At 40.2% G+C, this 12,755-nt stretch overlaps 1 protein-coding gene across 1 annotated transcript in view; it reads right to left on the reverse strand.

Moving 5' to 3' along the window:
- Positions 1 to 12,755, reverse strand: part of LOC124862581 (myosin phosphatase Rho-interacting protein-like) — a 37,561-nt gene that overhangs the window by 23,436 nt on the left and 1,370 nt on the right. The window contains exons 2-6 of the mRNA XM_047356570.1: positions 6,960 to 7,037; positions 6,805 to 6,870; positions 6,312 to 6,463; positions 6,143 to 6,227; positions 5,059 to 5,233 (exon numbers count right to left, since the gene is read on the reverse strand). Of these exons, the coding sequence (XP_047212526.1) occupies positions 5,059 to 5,233; positions 6,143 to 6,227; positions 6,312 to 6,463; positions 6,805 to 6,870; positions 6,960 to 7,037 (556 nt within the window). The remainder of the gene's footprint in view (positions 1 to 5,058; positions 5,234 to 6,142; positions 6,228 to 6,311; positions 6,464 to 6,804; positions 6,871 to 6,959; positions 7,038 to 12,755) is intronic.

Consider the following 12,755-nt stretch of genomic DNA (forward strand, 5'->3'; position numbering starts at 1 on the left):
AAAGTCAGACATTGCTTTTCAAACACGCTTCAACAGAATTATTTTATAAAACAAATTCATGAAACAGGCCTGGACATAAATGATGGTACCCTTAACTTAATATGTTGTTGCACACTGCAATGAAACGATTCCTATAAATGTCAATGAGACTTCTGCTCCTCTCAGCAGGTATTTTGGGCCACTCCTCATGAGCAAACTGCTCCAGTTGTCTCAGGTTTGAAGGGGGCCTTTTCCAGACAGCATGTTTCAGCTCCTTCCAAAGATGCTCAATAGGATTTAGGTCAGGGTTCATAGAAGGCCACTTCAGAATAGTCCAATGTTTTCCTCTGAGCCGTTCTTGGGTGTTTTTAGTTGTGTGTTTTGGGTCATTATCCTGTTGCAAGACCCATGACCTGCGACTGAGACCAAGCTTTCTGACACTAGGCAGCACATTTCTCTCTAGAATCCCTTGATAGTCTTGAGATTTCATTACACCTTCACAGATTCAAGACACCCTGTACCAGATGAGCAGCCCCAGAACATAACAGAGCCTCCTCCATGTTTCACAGTTGGGACTTTGTTCTTTTCTTCATATGCTTCATTTTTCCATCTGTGAACATAGAGCTGATGTGCCTTGTCAAAAAGTTCAATTTTTGTCTCATCAGTCCATAGGTCATTCTCCTAGAAGCTTTATGGCTTGTCAACATGTAGTTTGACAAATTCCAGTCTGGCTATTTTATGATTTGTTTTCAACAATGGTCTCCTTGGTCGTCTCCCATTAAGTCCACTTTATCTCAAACAACGTCAGATGGTGCAATCTGACACTGATGTTCCTTGAGCTTGAAGTTCACCTTTAACCTCTTTAGAAGGTTTTCTGGGCTCTTTTGTTACCGTTTGTTTTATCCGTCTCTTTGTTTTGTCATCAATTTTCATCCGGCGGCCACGCCCAGGGAGGTTGGCTACAGTCCCATGGATCTTAACTTTCTGAATAATATGTGCAACTGTAGTCACAGAAACATGAAGCTGATTGGAGATGGTCTTATAACCTTTACCTTTAACATGTTTGTCTATAATTTTCTTTCTAATCTCCTGAGACAACTCTTTCCTTCGCTTCCTCTGGTCCATGTTGAGTGTGGTACCATGTCACCAAACAGCACAGTGACTACCTGTAGCCCTATAGATAGGCCCACTGACTGATAACAAGAATATAGACACCTGTGATGCTAATTAATGGACACCTTGATTTAACATGTCCCTTTGGTGAGATTATTTTCAGGGTACCATCATTTATGTCCAGGCCTGTTTCATGAGTTTATGTTTTTTAATAATTCTGTTGAAGCGTGTTTGAAAAGCAATGTTGACTTTCATTTGTTCATTTTCATAGAATTTTTATCCATTATTACCTTTGTCAGATTCAAGTTATTTCTGTGACCATTGAGGGTTTTTCTTTCATTAACCGCGGGTTACCAACAATTTTGTCCACGAGTGTACATGTTTACAGACGTTCTCCATCCACTCTGACTGAGCTTTGGCTATTTGCAAAGACGAATGGGCAAAAGTTTAAATCTCTAGATGTGCTAAGCTGCTAAAGGAACAAAAGACCTGCAGCCACAGGTGGTTTAACAAAGTATTTACACAGGGGTTCAATGAAAATAGAAGCCACACTTTCCAGAATTTTATTTGTAAAACATTTTTAAAGCCATGTATCATTTTCATTCTGCTTTACAATTATGCACTTCTTTGTGTTGGTCTATTTTTTTTTATGTTACTCTGGGCTATCTCACCTAAATATGTGGAAAAACTCCAAAAGACTCAATCAGCTGAACCAATCAGCCGTCTCCTTTTTCTTCTCTATAGTTTTGATCTGTGGGAGTGAAACTTCACCGGAAAAAAATACATGCAGACAGTTCTCCATTTTCTCTTCGTTGAAGAACAGAATCCCACATCCAGTCTTAACACATTAATGTTGCCATGGGAACATCAACACAGCCCCATTCAGCATTAAAGTGCATGGCAGCTAATGAATCACTGTGTTTAAACTAGGATCACAGTCCAACATGGAGACTAATAGCAGTGATGTCATTGTTAAGCAACAAAAGAAACGAGGGGAGGAAGGAGAAATGTCCACTTCACAGTAAACAGGACCAGATCTGTAAACTGGTTTTGATCAAATGTTTCTGTAACAGAATCTGGGAAGAAAGCTGAAAGAAACATACTTATTAAAAGGACTCACTGGTACATCCATGATATAAGAGCTCATCAGGAATTCCAAAAAAAATTATTGATGTATTTCTTTAAACTATTTTACTAAAAGCTTCTATTATTCTTGCAGAATAAATTCTACCTCTAGAAAATGATTGTAAAAACTGGGCAGAGGGGTCTACATTCCCTTAACAAGGCAACGACTCCGTGCAGGTATCTGTCCACTGTCGCCACTTCCTTATGCTGCAAAGTCAACAACTCAATGCTTCTGGCTGCACCTCTTCTACATTGATCAGTAAACTGAATTCGACAGTCTTTCATCACATTTAGGATCCTGTTGGACTGTTTGCCATTGAATCTACATATGATTGGATTTTTTTGCTATGAAGTTGGTTTGTTGTGTATTTCTGTATAACTGGAAATGATCTTGATCAGTTTTTCAGGTAAATGGCCTTAAGATGGGATTTAATTGGCGTGGTACGAATAAACTGAAGCGGATTAAAAATGAAAACCTTTTTTCCTCTTGATTACTTGACGGTCACTTTGTTTTTCATCCATCAGATCGAAAATAAATTTCAATCTCCTGAGAAGAGAACATCTGAAGGGGAGAAATGTTACTGTACTGGTGTTAAGGGGGTGGTATAAGTAGTGTCTTTACAATTCACGCATTGATCTTAAAAGTTCTGGGTGTGTGTTTGATAAAAAGATGTAAACCTGAATGAACAACTTGAACAAGACCTGTAGTGACCTAAACATCAACAGAAAAATAACCAGCGTGTGCTGCTTTTTATATTTGCTTCACATGAATATGGGATCTTTCTGCAGATGTCTGTCAGCTGTGTACAATGGTTGAATGACAGCTCAAATCATTTGCAAATCATACATTCAAACTCACTGACCAGCTACTTAATTTGCTAAAACCAATTTGTCTGGTTTTAACTAATTAATGTGACAAAGACCAAAATAGCAGAAAATACATAATATTCTTGCAATATGTATACTAGCTTGAGAACTATAGCGACGCTTCACAAATGTTAGCTTTATAATTTTTACAAAAAATTGACCGTTCTTTTTGACAGGGGTCTCAGACTCAAGTCCTCAGGCCAGTTTCCTGCCACCTTGTCCATATGATTTCATGCAACTTCTTCTCACTGATCCAAGACACATGAATCAAACAGCAGATTCACATCCTCAGCATGCAGTCGAGATCTACAGAGTTCTGTTAATGACCAAATATTTGGATTCAGGTGTGCTGAAGCAGAGCCATATCGAAAATATGCAGGACACATTTACCGAGGGCCGGAGTTTTACATCTCTGCTTTAGGGAATACACACATAAACTGATGTTAACAGGCTATTAATGGCAACCATGGTAACAGCGCTAATCCCTAGTATAAGATGCTAAAGACAGTTTGAAATGCCAACTAAATTATTTTATCTTTGTTTTAAATGAATAAAAGCCTGTTTCACAGCAACGTCTCTGTCACACACACAGTGTGACATCACCTCTGCTCTTAATGTAGGTAATTAATGCCTGCTCACTGCAGAAGGCAATAAAGGCATATTCAGAATTTGTGAAATTATAGTCCGGAATTGGCTAAAATCAATATTGGCAGGTCCTAACCCAGAGATCAGAAATGGGCCACAAAATTTGGATTAGTGCTTTTTGCTTAGATCTTTTCATGAGTTAATATTCAAGAAGCAGTAGAAATTGCTGTATTTGTGTTGGGAAACAAAAGCACTGGGATCTTGTGATACATTTTTTGTTTTAAACTTTTGCTGTTTCGCACCAACATAGTTGTATTTTTGTCTGCAGGGTTATCAGAACCAGAATCAGAACCCATTCATAACTTAAACCAAAATAATCCCTCTGAAATATCCACGTTGTTGGAGGTTTTTTTGTTGACTTTGCAGTTCAATGAATTTTCATTTTCATTCTCACGTATGCAGAACAAAACGTAACTTGTTAAATGACTGTCTCAGACACCCAGAGGCTCTTTGCTTGCAGGAAGTGGAATCTCATAAAACCAAACGACAAAGCAGCTTCCCAGGGACTGGAACGAGGTTATGAACATGTTTATATGTGTTCTGGAAGGTAGTTACTGTGAAGTAAAAGGAACATCATGTTTTAATTGTCTGATTTGTAACTTTGTTCATGATTTTCACAAAACCCGCACTCATTATACTGCAAGAAGTGATATCAGAAAACTGGTAGCTTCCAATATGTAACTTGAGAGTTTAAGCGACAAGTACATTGTGTTTCTTTTCATAAAGAGAGCAATAGATATAGACAGAAATGACGCAAAAAACAGTTAGTAAAACATCTCACAAATTCCAGAGATTTCCTTGAAGAAACCTTAGTGAGCCCCTAACAGAGCTTCATTCATTGGACAGAGAGATCTTTGTGCTTAAACTTCATCTCTCTAATGAGGCAGAGTATAGTCTGTAGCAGCAGGACATAATCCAGGCTTTTATTATGGTACCTCTCCAGACTTTGCAAAAAGTCACTGGTGTCCACTGTCAACGCTTAAAGCTCCAACAGAGAGAACAACCTGTTCTGTGCCTAGCAGCAGGCTTTTAAATTCATGTTTAAATGGACCTTTTTATGGATCACAGCTGCTGTTTGGCCTAAATGACGCCTGAAGGTCAGAACATCTCTCGCTGTCTTTATGTAACTCCCCTTCCTGTTACAGACAAACTCCACCAACCAGTTCCCATGACATGAGTCAGCACTCGGTGAATGAGCCTGGTCTCAGACGGGCTAAATCAAATGTACAACTAGATCAAACTATAAGCACGGAAAAGGACAAGAAATGGCTTTCATTGACTGATGGATATGGTTGCAGAGTGTCAGTGTATAGATTGACTGCGCCGCACCTTCAGGGTTCCACTCGGGGCCCGGGGGATCCGTGTTGGTGACGGTCCAGACTGGGGTTACATCTAGCCCTGCAGCATGCAGCTCTTCCTGCCAGTGGTGGGAATCTGCTGCAGATCCGGCTTCCGAGGCAGGACAGCTCTGACCAGTGGCTGCCATCTTCGCTGGGCTGGGGTCCTGGGAATGGTTAAGGAAGCAAAAACAAAATTGTTTCCCGACACATTTTCCATGTCAAAATTCCAGACTTTGTTTTCTTATTTCTTTCATAGTGTATTTTATTTGCAGTGGAGGTAATGTAAAACTGTAAGTATTAAAGTTCATTGTGAATGTATAGTGGATATTTACACAGTTAGGCTTAAAATATAAAGCTTGATAAAAATTAAAAAAAACTGAAATTCCTTGTTTATTTTCTTCTTATCTTAATTTAATGAGAATAATTAGCATTTTCATACATAAAAACATTTAACACTAAAGATGTTGGTACGTTATCTAACTAACACAATATGAAACCTGCTCTTTTTAACTGTAATAATTTCCTGCTCCTTGCTTGAATTGGACTAAATGTCTTACCTTGGGATAATTCACTTAATAAATAATAATTATAATTCTAACAGTTTCCGTCATATCCAATCAGAAAAACAGAAAATTGTTCCAAATTCAGATATAGGACAGATTTGTATGAACTAATCAAAGAAAAGTTCAGTGTAAACATAAAACATCAGCTACTGTGCAGCTTTAAAGCCTGCTCTAAGGCCACACAATAGGCCGTGTTCTTGAGGTAATGAGATGCTTTTTACATGCTTACAGTGTAAACCAACACTGAGCACAAAGAGAGTCAGAAACTTTTGTTAAAGCTGTTTCATTTTTATATTTTCAGCCTTGGGGATGAATCTGCATGTGTTAAACATGGCTGCAGATTCTGAGGAACCTGTGAAAGCAGCAGAGGTTATCCGAGGCCTTAATAAGATGTTTAAATCCAGCAGTTTTCCTTCGCTGGTAGCAGATTTTAGGTTTCACGGAGATGAGAGCTTGTAAAGTTTTGGTTGTGTACAAACAGGCTGTCTGGGTAACGAATCTCGCTGGTACCTGATTAGTCACAGGGTCAACTTTGCGTTTTTTCTTCTGGTTTTGTTTATTTGTTCGCAGATAAAGTGTGAGCTGTTCACACCACCTGGTAAAGACACAGAGAAAAACAAAAATGAGGCAGGAATCTGCATTTAGGAAAAGCTCCTGTAAGGTTTCAGTGGCTGCTGACCCGTTAATGATCTCTTTGTTTTCTCCACGGATGAAGATTTCCTGTGCCGGGGTGACGATGCAGAGGGCGTTCCTCTGGCCTGTCCTGGGCTCGGCATCTGTGACGTTTGTGCACAGATTCATGTTCACGGTCCCCTGTGGCAGAGTGCTCGGCTGCAGGAGAACCAGAACATCTGAATGAAGCTGCTGCAGGTTGTACAAGCTCGTTAAGACAAAGTGTTAACATATATACTGAGAATCAGACGAGTGCTGATCTGAAAGCAGTTTTTGGGGATGAGAGTGGATTTGGAGGGATCAGGAAGATGAGATTGAAGTGGGGGTGGGTTGCATTGCGACGAAAGGCTAAGCCTCATCATGTGCTGTGGTTTTGCACACAACATCTGGGCTAAAGATGCCTGTTTTATCCCAAAACACTGCACATGTACAATGAGGATTAATGTGCACATTATGTTTTTGTACCAATTCAGAGTTGGATCATTTGTGCTGTTTCTTACCAGTTCATCCAGTGCATAGGTTAGGCTGCCGCGTTCATACAGGATAAAGAAGCGCCGCTGCCATTTCTGATAACAGAAAATATTCTATTATAGAAGAACAGGGTGAAAAGTTATTAAAGCAAAAACTTAACAGTCAGAAACTCCACATTTCCTACCCTGGATCTCTGCATCGGGTTGTCAAAATCTGTCCCCACAGGAGCCAGACACAGCCAGCCAGCGTAGACGGGTTTCGCCTGGAAAGGAAGAGGGCAGTTAGGACCCGTCTAGGGCATCACTGGGGTGGGATCAGATCTTCTGTGATCGTTTAATGTTGGAGGGATTGGAGACGTGTGATTGTTGTATATACAACGTCGATGATTCAATGCCATCAAATGAGCGCGCTCAGCAGTGACATTCATCTCTTTTTAAGTGAACTTTGACCTCACCAAGAATGTTTTTAAAGTCAGGATAATAAATTGAGGATAAAAAAAATGTTAGTGGAAAAATAGAAACTAAAAAAGCTAAAACAATAAGCAGAGATGTGGATCTGTTCACAACAGTTCTGCAACCAACCATTAATTTCCTAATCGATTAACAGATTAATAATTGGATACCAAGGGTGCTTAATGGGAGATTTTTTACAGAATTTAAACCAGGTGAAGCCAAAACTATGCCACTAAAGGTGTTCTGGTTAAAGCATATTTACAGATAAAGAAGGTTTTTCGTCTTAGATGCTAAATGTATTTATTTTTTGTACAGTTTTGGGTTAATTACTGCTCTGAGTGGAATATTCTTTCATCAAATGGCACATTTAAGACTCTGTAAGCTCTATTTAATGCTTATTTGATTACTTCGGTGGACCAGCTCTACACCTTCTGCAGAGTGCTCGAGGGTTCATGGGAGAGTGTCCAACTGGTCCACATGTGCTTTGTGGACCTGGAGAAAGCATTTGACCGTGCCCCTCGTGATGCAGACGTTCCAGGAGTACGGAGTCAGGGGCCCTTTATAAGGGGCCATCCGGTTTCTGTACAAATGGACCAGGCACGTCCCACCGGGAGGAGGCCCAGGACACGCTGGAGGGACTATGTCTCTCAGCTGGCCTGGGAATGCCTTGGGCTCCCCCCCAGAGGAGCCGGAGGAGGTGTCTGGGGAGAGGGACGTCTGGGTGTCTCTGCTTAGTCTGCTGGCCCCGTGACCCGGTCCAGGATAAGGAGAAGACTTCGAGTAGACTCTATGCTCTATTTAACAAATATTCGATCACTAAATTAGTTGACAATTATTTCAATAATCAATTAATCATGGTTATTCGTTTCCACCCTAGTTCACAATAGCCTCAACACACGTGCCAGCATTCAGAGCGTCTCTGATTTACCCCGAATACAGCTGAACTGTTCTAGTAGACCTTTCCTGACATTTTCTCACATCTCAGCCAAAGCCACGAAGAGTTTCCACAGCATCAGAGAGATGTTACTGTCAAAAGGTACCAGTCAGGAGAACGACAGAAAAAGAACATTCCCAAGGATTAGATATAAACAGTGGAGCACAGCGAAGACTCAGCATTTTCATTACCAGAAATGTGACGTCCCTGCAGAACCGGTCAGGAAGAGGTCTACAGCAGCATTAAAGGAACTAAAGGAGCAATCTATTCTTCATATGTTGGGTTTTCAATGTTTATACTTTTAATAAATATTAACCATAAAATAAAAAAGAAATCTACTCCTCTGCTTTTTAATTAAACTTTAAAACAACCTGGAAAGGTCCAGAATTGATCCTCAGAGGAATTAATTTCATTTCTAAGCTGAATAAACCCTGACATTGGTTGAGTTATGGACATTAATGTCATTTAAAGTCACAGCAGCATAACTGTGAAGAGCTACTCTGCTCCTTAATGCATCGGCTGAACCGAGGAGACGAACAAACGAACCCAAACCTAACTAGTTCTGCCCGTCTAACTCCAGCTCAGATAAGACACTGCTGTTCTTCATTGTACCTTTAAGTAAACGTGGAGTCATGGTGCAGATGCCTTCGTATCACATAACTAAGCCTCAGTAAAATAAGGACTTAACTAAAGTATCTAACTTGGAAAGAAACATGTGGGCAGCTTTCAGTTAAATTTCAGATGGAAATGGAAACAGGTTAAATGAGCTGGTTCTGAGCTTTTTGGGGATTTTTCAACTTTAAAACATGAAGAATGTGAACATACGAGAATCAGTTACGCAGGAATGCAGAAACAAACTCACACAACTAGAAATCACTAACCTTACTGATCAGAAGCTGGCATTTGACTCCTGGAGAACCAAGAACCGCTTCTTGATTTATTTCCTATGAATTTAGTCACTTACCACAACTGCATTGTGTTAGTGGTGGTTTTCCCTAATTAAATCTACTTCCAAAGTTCCTGTTTTTGCCTTACATGAACTTTAGGAATTTGCATTTGGACATTTCCTGTAAATGCAGTACTTTGTTTTCACTAATAAAAGTTTATGTCCTCCAGATCTTGCTCTGCAGACGAGCTGAAGGCCGATATTAAGGCTTCACCTCAGCACGGTTGGCTGAGCTCCTCCATGCTACACTGCATTGATGCAGTAACACACGTGTGTAAGAAGCAGCCAGAGAAGAAGAATTCGGTCTGCTCATTACAACAGACATTATTCATAAATTCTGGTGCAGAGACAGACCCAAATTTTTATCAAATTAACGAGAACTGTTTTAATGGTTGAACACAAATGTTACAAGAAACGTCACTCCCTACAGAGCTGTGGTGGAGACCGTGCTGCATCTCGGTGGTTCTCGCCCTGCAACATGGCAGGTAAGAAGGTCCTGCTGAGGTTTCTGGGGCGAGCTGAGAAGATCATTAGTCCTTATCCTCTGATCAGGGCCTGTTTCAGAGCTGTTGCAAGAACAGGTCCCTGAACAACATCAGACTCCATGAACTATCAGGCAAATGTCTGCTGTTCAAATGATCAGTCGCTGTTAGGATGATTTGATTCATTATTGTTGCAGCTGCTACACTTTTCTTTATCTTTTTTTTTTTTTTATGAAATGACAATTATTTGATTTCATGCCATTAAAAGTTGTCATTAATCTGTTTTTGCTTCATTCTAGTTCCCAGGTCTGAACAAGCTAAAGATCAGTTTCATTCACATCAACCAACATAAAAAAATGTATTTTTATTGTGATCAAATCATTTCATCAATCAATTATTTGATTAGTAGCGACTCACTGGACCACAAACAGATAACAGAACCACTTTAAATACCCATCTGAATTAATTAATGCCTTGAAAAACTAACTCTTTTACTGGCTTTGATCAAAGGCACAAATAAGTAACATTAATAAAGTCAAGCAGCTTTCTAGTAAAGCCATATTTCCAAAGGAAAACACATAAAACCAGTTAAAGGACGCAGCACCTCCCCAGCAGAAGAACAGCCTCTGTCTGAGCCCAGTCCGCTGTGTCAGAGTAACACCATGTGGAGCGTCTACAGGTTGAGCAACAGTGCTGAAATTACAGGGTGTGGAGAAACCCGGCACGGGGACAGAAGGTGATAACATACTGGAACAATTTGAGGCATGTAGCGCGCCGTCTCCTCAACACGGACCTGCGGGGACAGTGTTTCCACAGGGCGCGGGCCGAGGTTCTGCTGAACCACAGCGGATCGGCCCTCACTGTATTCAGCAGGACCATTCTGGAGGTGGGTTTTATGTCGGAATGCTTCAATAATGAATCAGAATCAGGTTTGGCCAAGTTTGAGAGCGAAAACAAGGAATACGACTTCAGCTTCACAGGCTGACGGCAAACAGACATTAAACATGCATAAATATGTGCTTTAGAGATAAAAAGCTTAAAAAAGAACAAATAGGTACATATCATTATATTTGTACATGTAAATACAGGTAAGAATCATGCAAATGCATATTTTTGTTTCCCAGCAGAGCAGCTGATGAATTTCTGCTTTAAATTTAGAAAACATGTCATTTTTAAAGCACAAGGCACAATTAAACCTATTAACTGCCTGAACTTTGAAGGGTCAGCGTTCATTTCAATGTACGTTAATGTGAAAGACGCCCTTTGTTCCACGGATTCCACCTTTTTTTACTCGTTTCTATTCTTAACTGGTGTTTTCACTTCTCTTACAATTGGGGAAGTAGATGAAACTCAAGACTGTGGAAATGGTGGTGGACTTTCGGAGAACACCCCCTCACCATCCTCAACAACACCGTGTCAGCTGTGGACCACTTCAGGTTCTTAGGAACCACCATCTCTGAGGACCTGAGATGGTCTTCACACATAGACACTGTTTGAAAGAAGGCCCAGCAGAGACTGTACTTCCTGAGGCAACTCAAGAAGTTCAACCTTCCACAGGAGCTGCTGGTCATCTTCTACACTGCCATCATTCAGTCTGTCCTGTCTTCATCCATCTCAGTGTGGTTTGGCTCAGCCACAAAACAGGACAGGTCCAGACTGCAACGAATAATCAGGACTGCAGAGAGAATAATCAGAGCTGACCTTCCCTCCATCCAGGACTTATACAGGTCAAGGGTCAGGAAAAAAGCTGCTAAAATCTCTGCAGACCCCACACACCCTGCTCATAAACTGTTCAGAGCTTTACCTTCAGGTGGCGCTACAGAGCACTGTTTACTAAAACCAGCCGCCACAGACAAAGTTTCTTCCCCCAGGCTGTTTCTCTGATGAACATTTAATAGAGTACAGAACAACCTCATACTGAAGTCGCAATTCCACCTTGTATATGTGTATATTGTATATATGCATTTATGGACATAAGGATATATGCAGGATATAGCTTATAAAGCCCAAAAAAAAAAAAAGCCAGAGAGCAAAGTGTACCTGAGTCAAATCCCTTGTTTGTTGTATGTATGAACTTGGCGATAAAGCTGATTCTGATTCTGAAAGTGCTGATGTTTTTTTTTTTTTTACAAATTATCCCCTAATTTTTTAGAACTTTTGCCTAATTCATAGAGACTAAATACATGAGCAAACAAGATGAAACATTTAGTTTGTTCAAATTTATCTTGATGTAAAATATACTGACAGGTGGGCCTTGTTCAAATTAACATTGTTCACAAGAATTTAATCCATTTATTAAAAGCCAAATTCATAACAAGTGTCATCTGAAGGCACTTTCTTCCATATATAGATACAAACATATGATTGACAAAAGTATTTGTTCCTAAAAGATTTTATATGTTTTTTGCTTTTTTGTGACACTTGAATTTCTGAGATTATCCCACAAACCTTAAAATCAGGCAAAGATAACCTGAATAAATGCAACAAATAGTTTTAAAATTATGATTTCATTCATAAAAGAGAAAAAAAGCAACCTTGCTCCCCCTACCCCGTGTTAAATCAGGAATAAAATGTGATTAACCAATTGTTTTGGAAAACCATGCTAAATGTAACCAGTCACAGCGAGGCCTGATCCCAGCCAGATCCGTAGAATCAAGACATCACTTAAACAGAACCTGTCGGGACAACATGAAGTAGGCTAAAAGATCTCAAAAGGCAACACGTTTTGACCCTACCACAGAATTGTAAGAGCAGATGATAAAAACCTGGATAGGGTTACAGAGCCATCTCCAGTGACCCACAGTGAGAACAATTGTCCACAAAGGTAAAAAACATGGAACAGAGTCCAGCCCACTGTAGTTACTCCAGCAGCGCATCACCAACCCATCCAGGAGGTCCGAAAATAACCCAGAACATCTACGGTTCTGCAGGCCTCACATGCCTCAGCGTTGATGAGTCACCAGTAACAAAGAGACAAAAATGGGAGAGTTCCACTGCTGAGTAATCGGAACACAGGGCTTGTCTCACATTTGCCAAAAACATCTTGATGATGAGCAAAACCTTTGGAAAAATATTCTGTGGACTGACCAGGTAAAAAACTGGAATTTTGTGGACGTTACATCTGCCGTGAAACGGACCCAGCATGTCAGGACTGTATCACGATGGT

The sequence above is a fragment of the Girardinichthys multiradiatus genome, chromosome X (genome assembly GCF_021462225.1).
Source record: "Girardinichthys multiradiatus isolate DD_20200921_A chromosome X, DD_fGirMul_XY1, whole genome shotgun sequence".
Taxonomy (NCBI): domain Eukaryota; kingdom Metazoa; phylum Chordata; class Actinopteri; order Cyprinodontiformes; family Goodeidae; genus Girardinichthys; species Girardinichthys multiradiatus.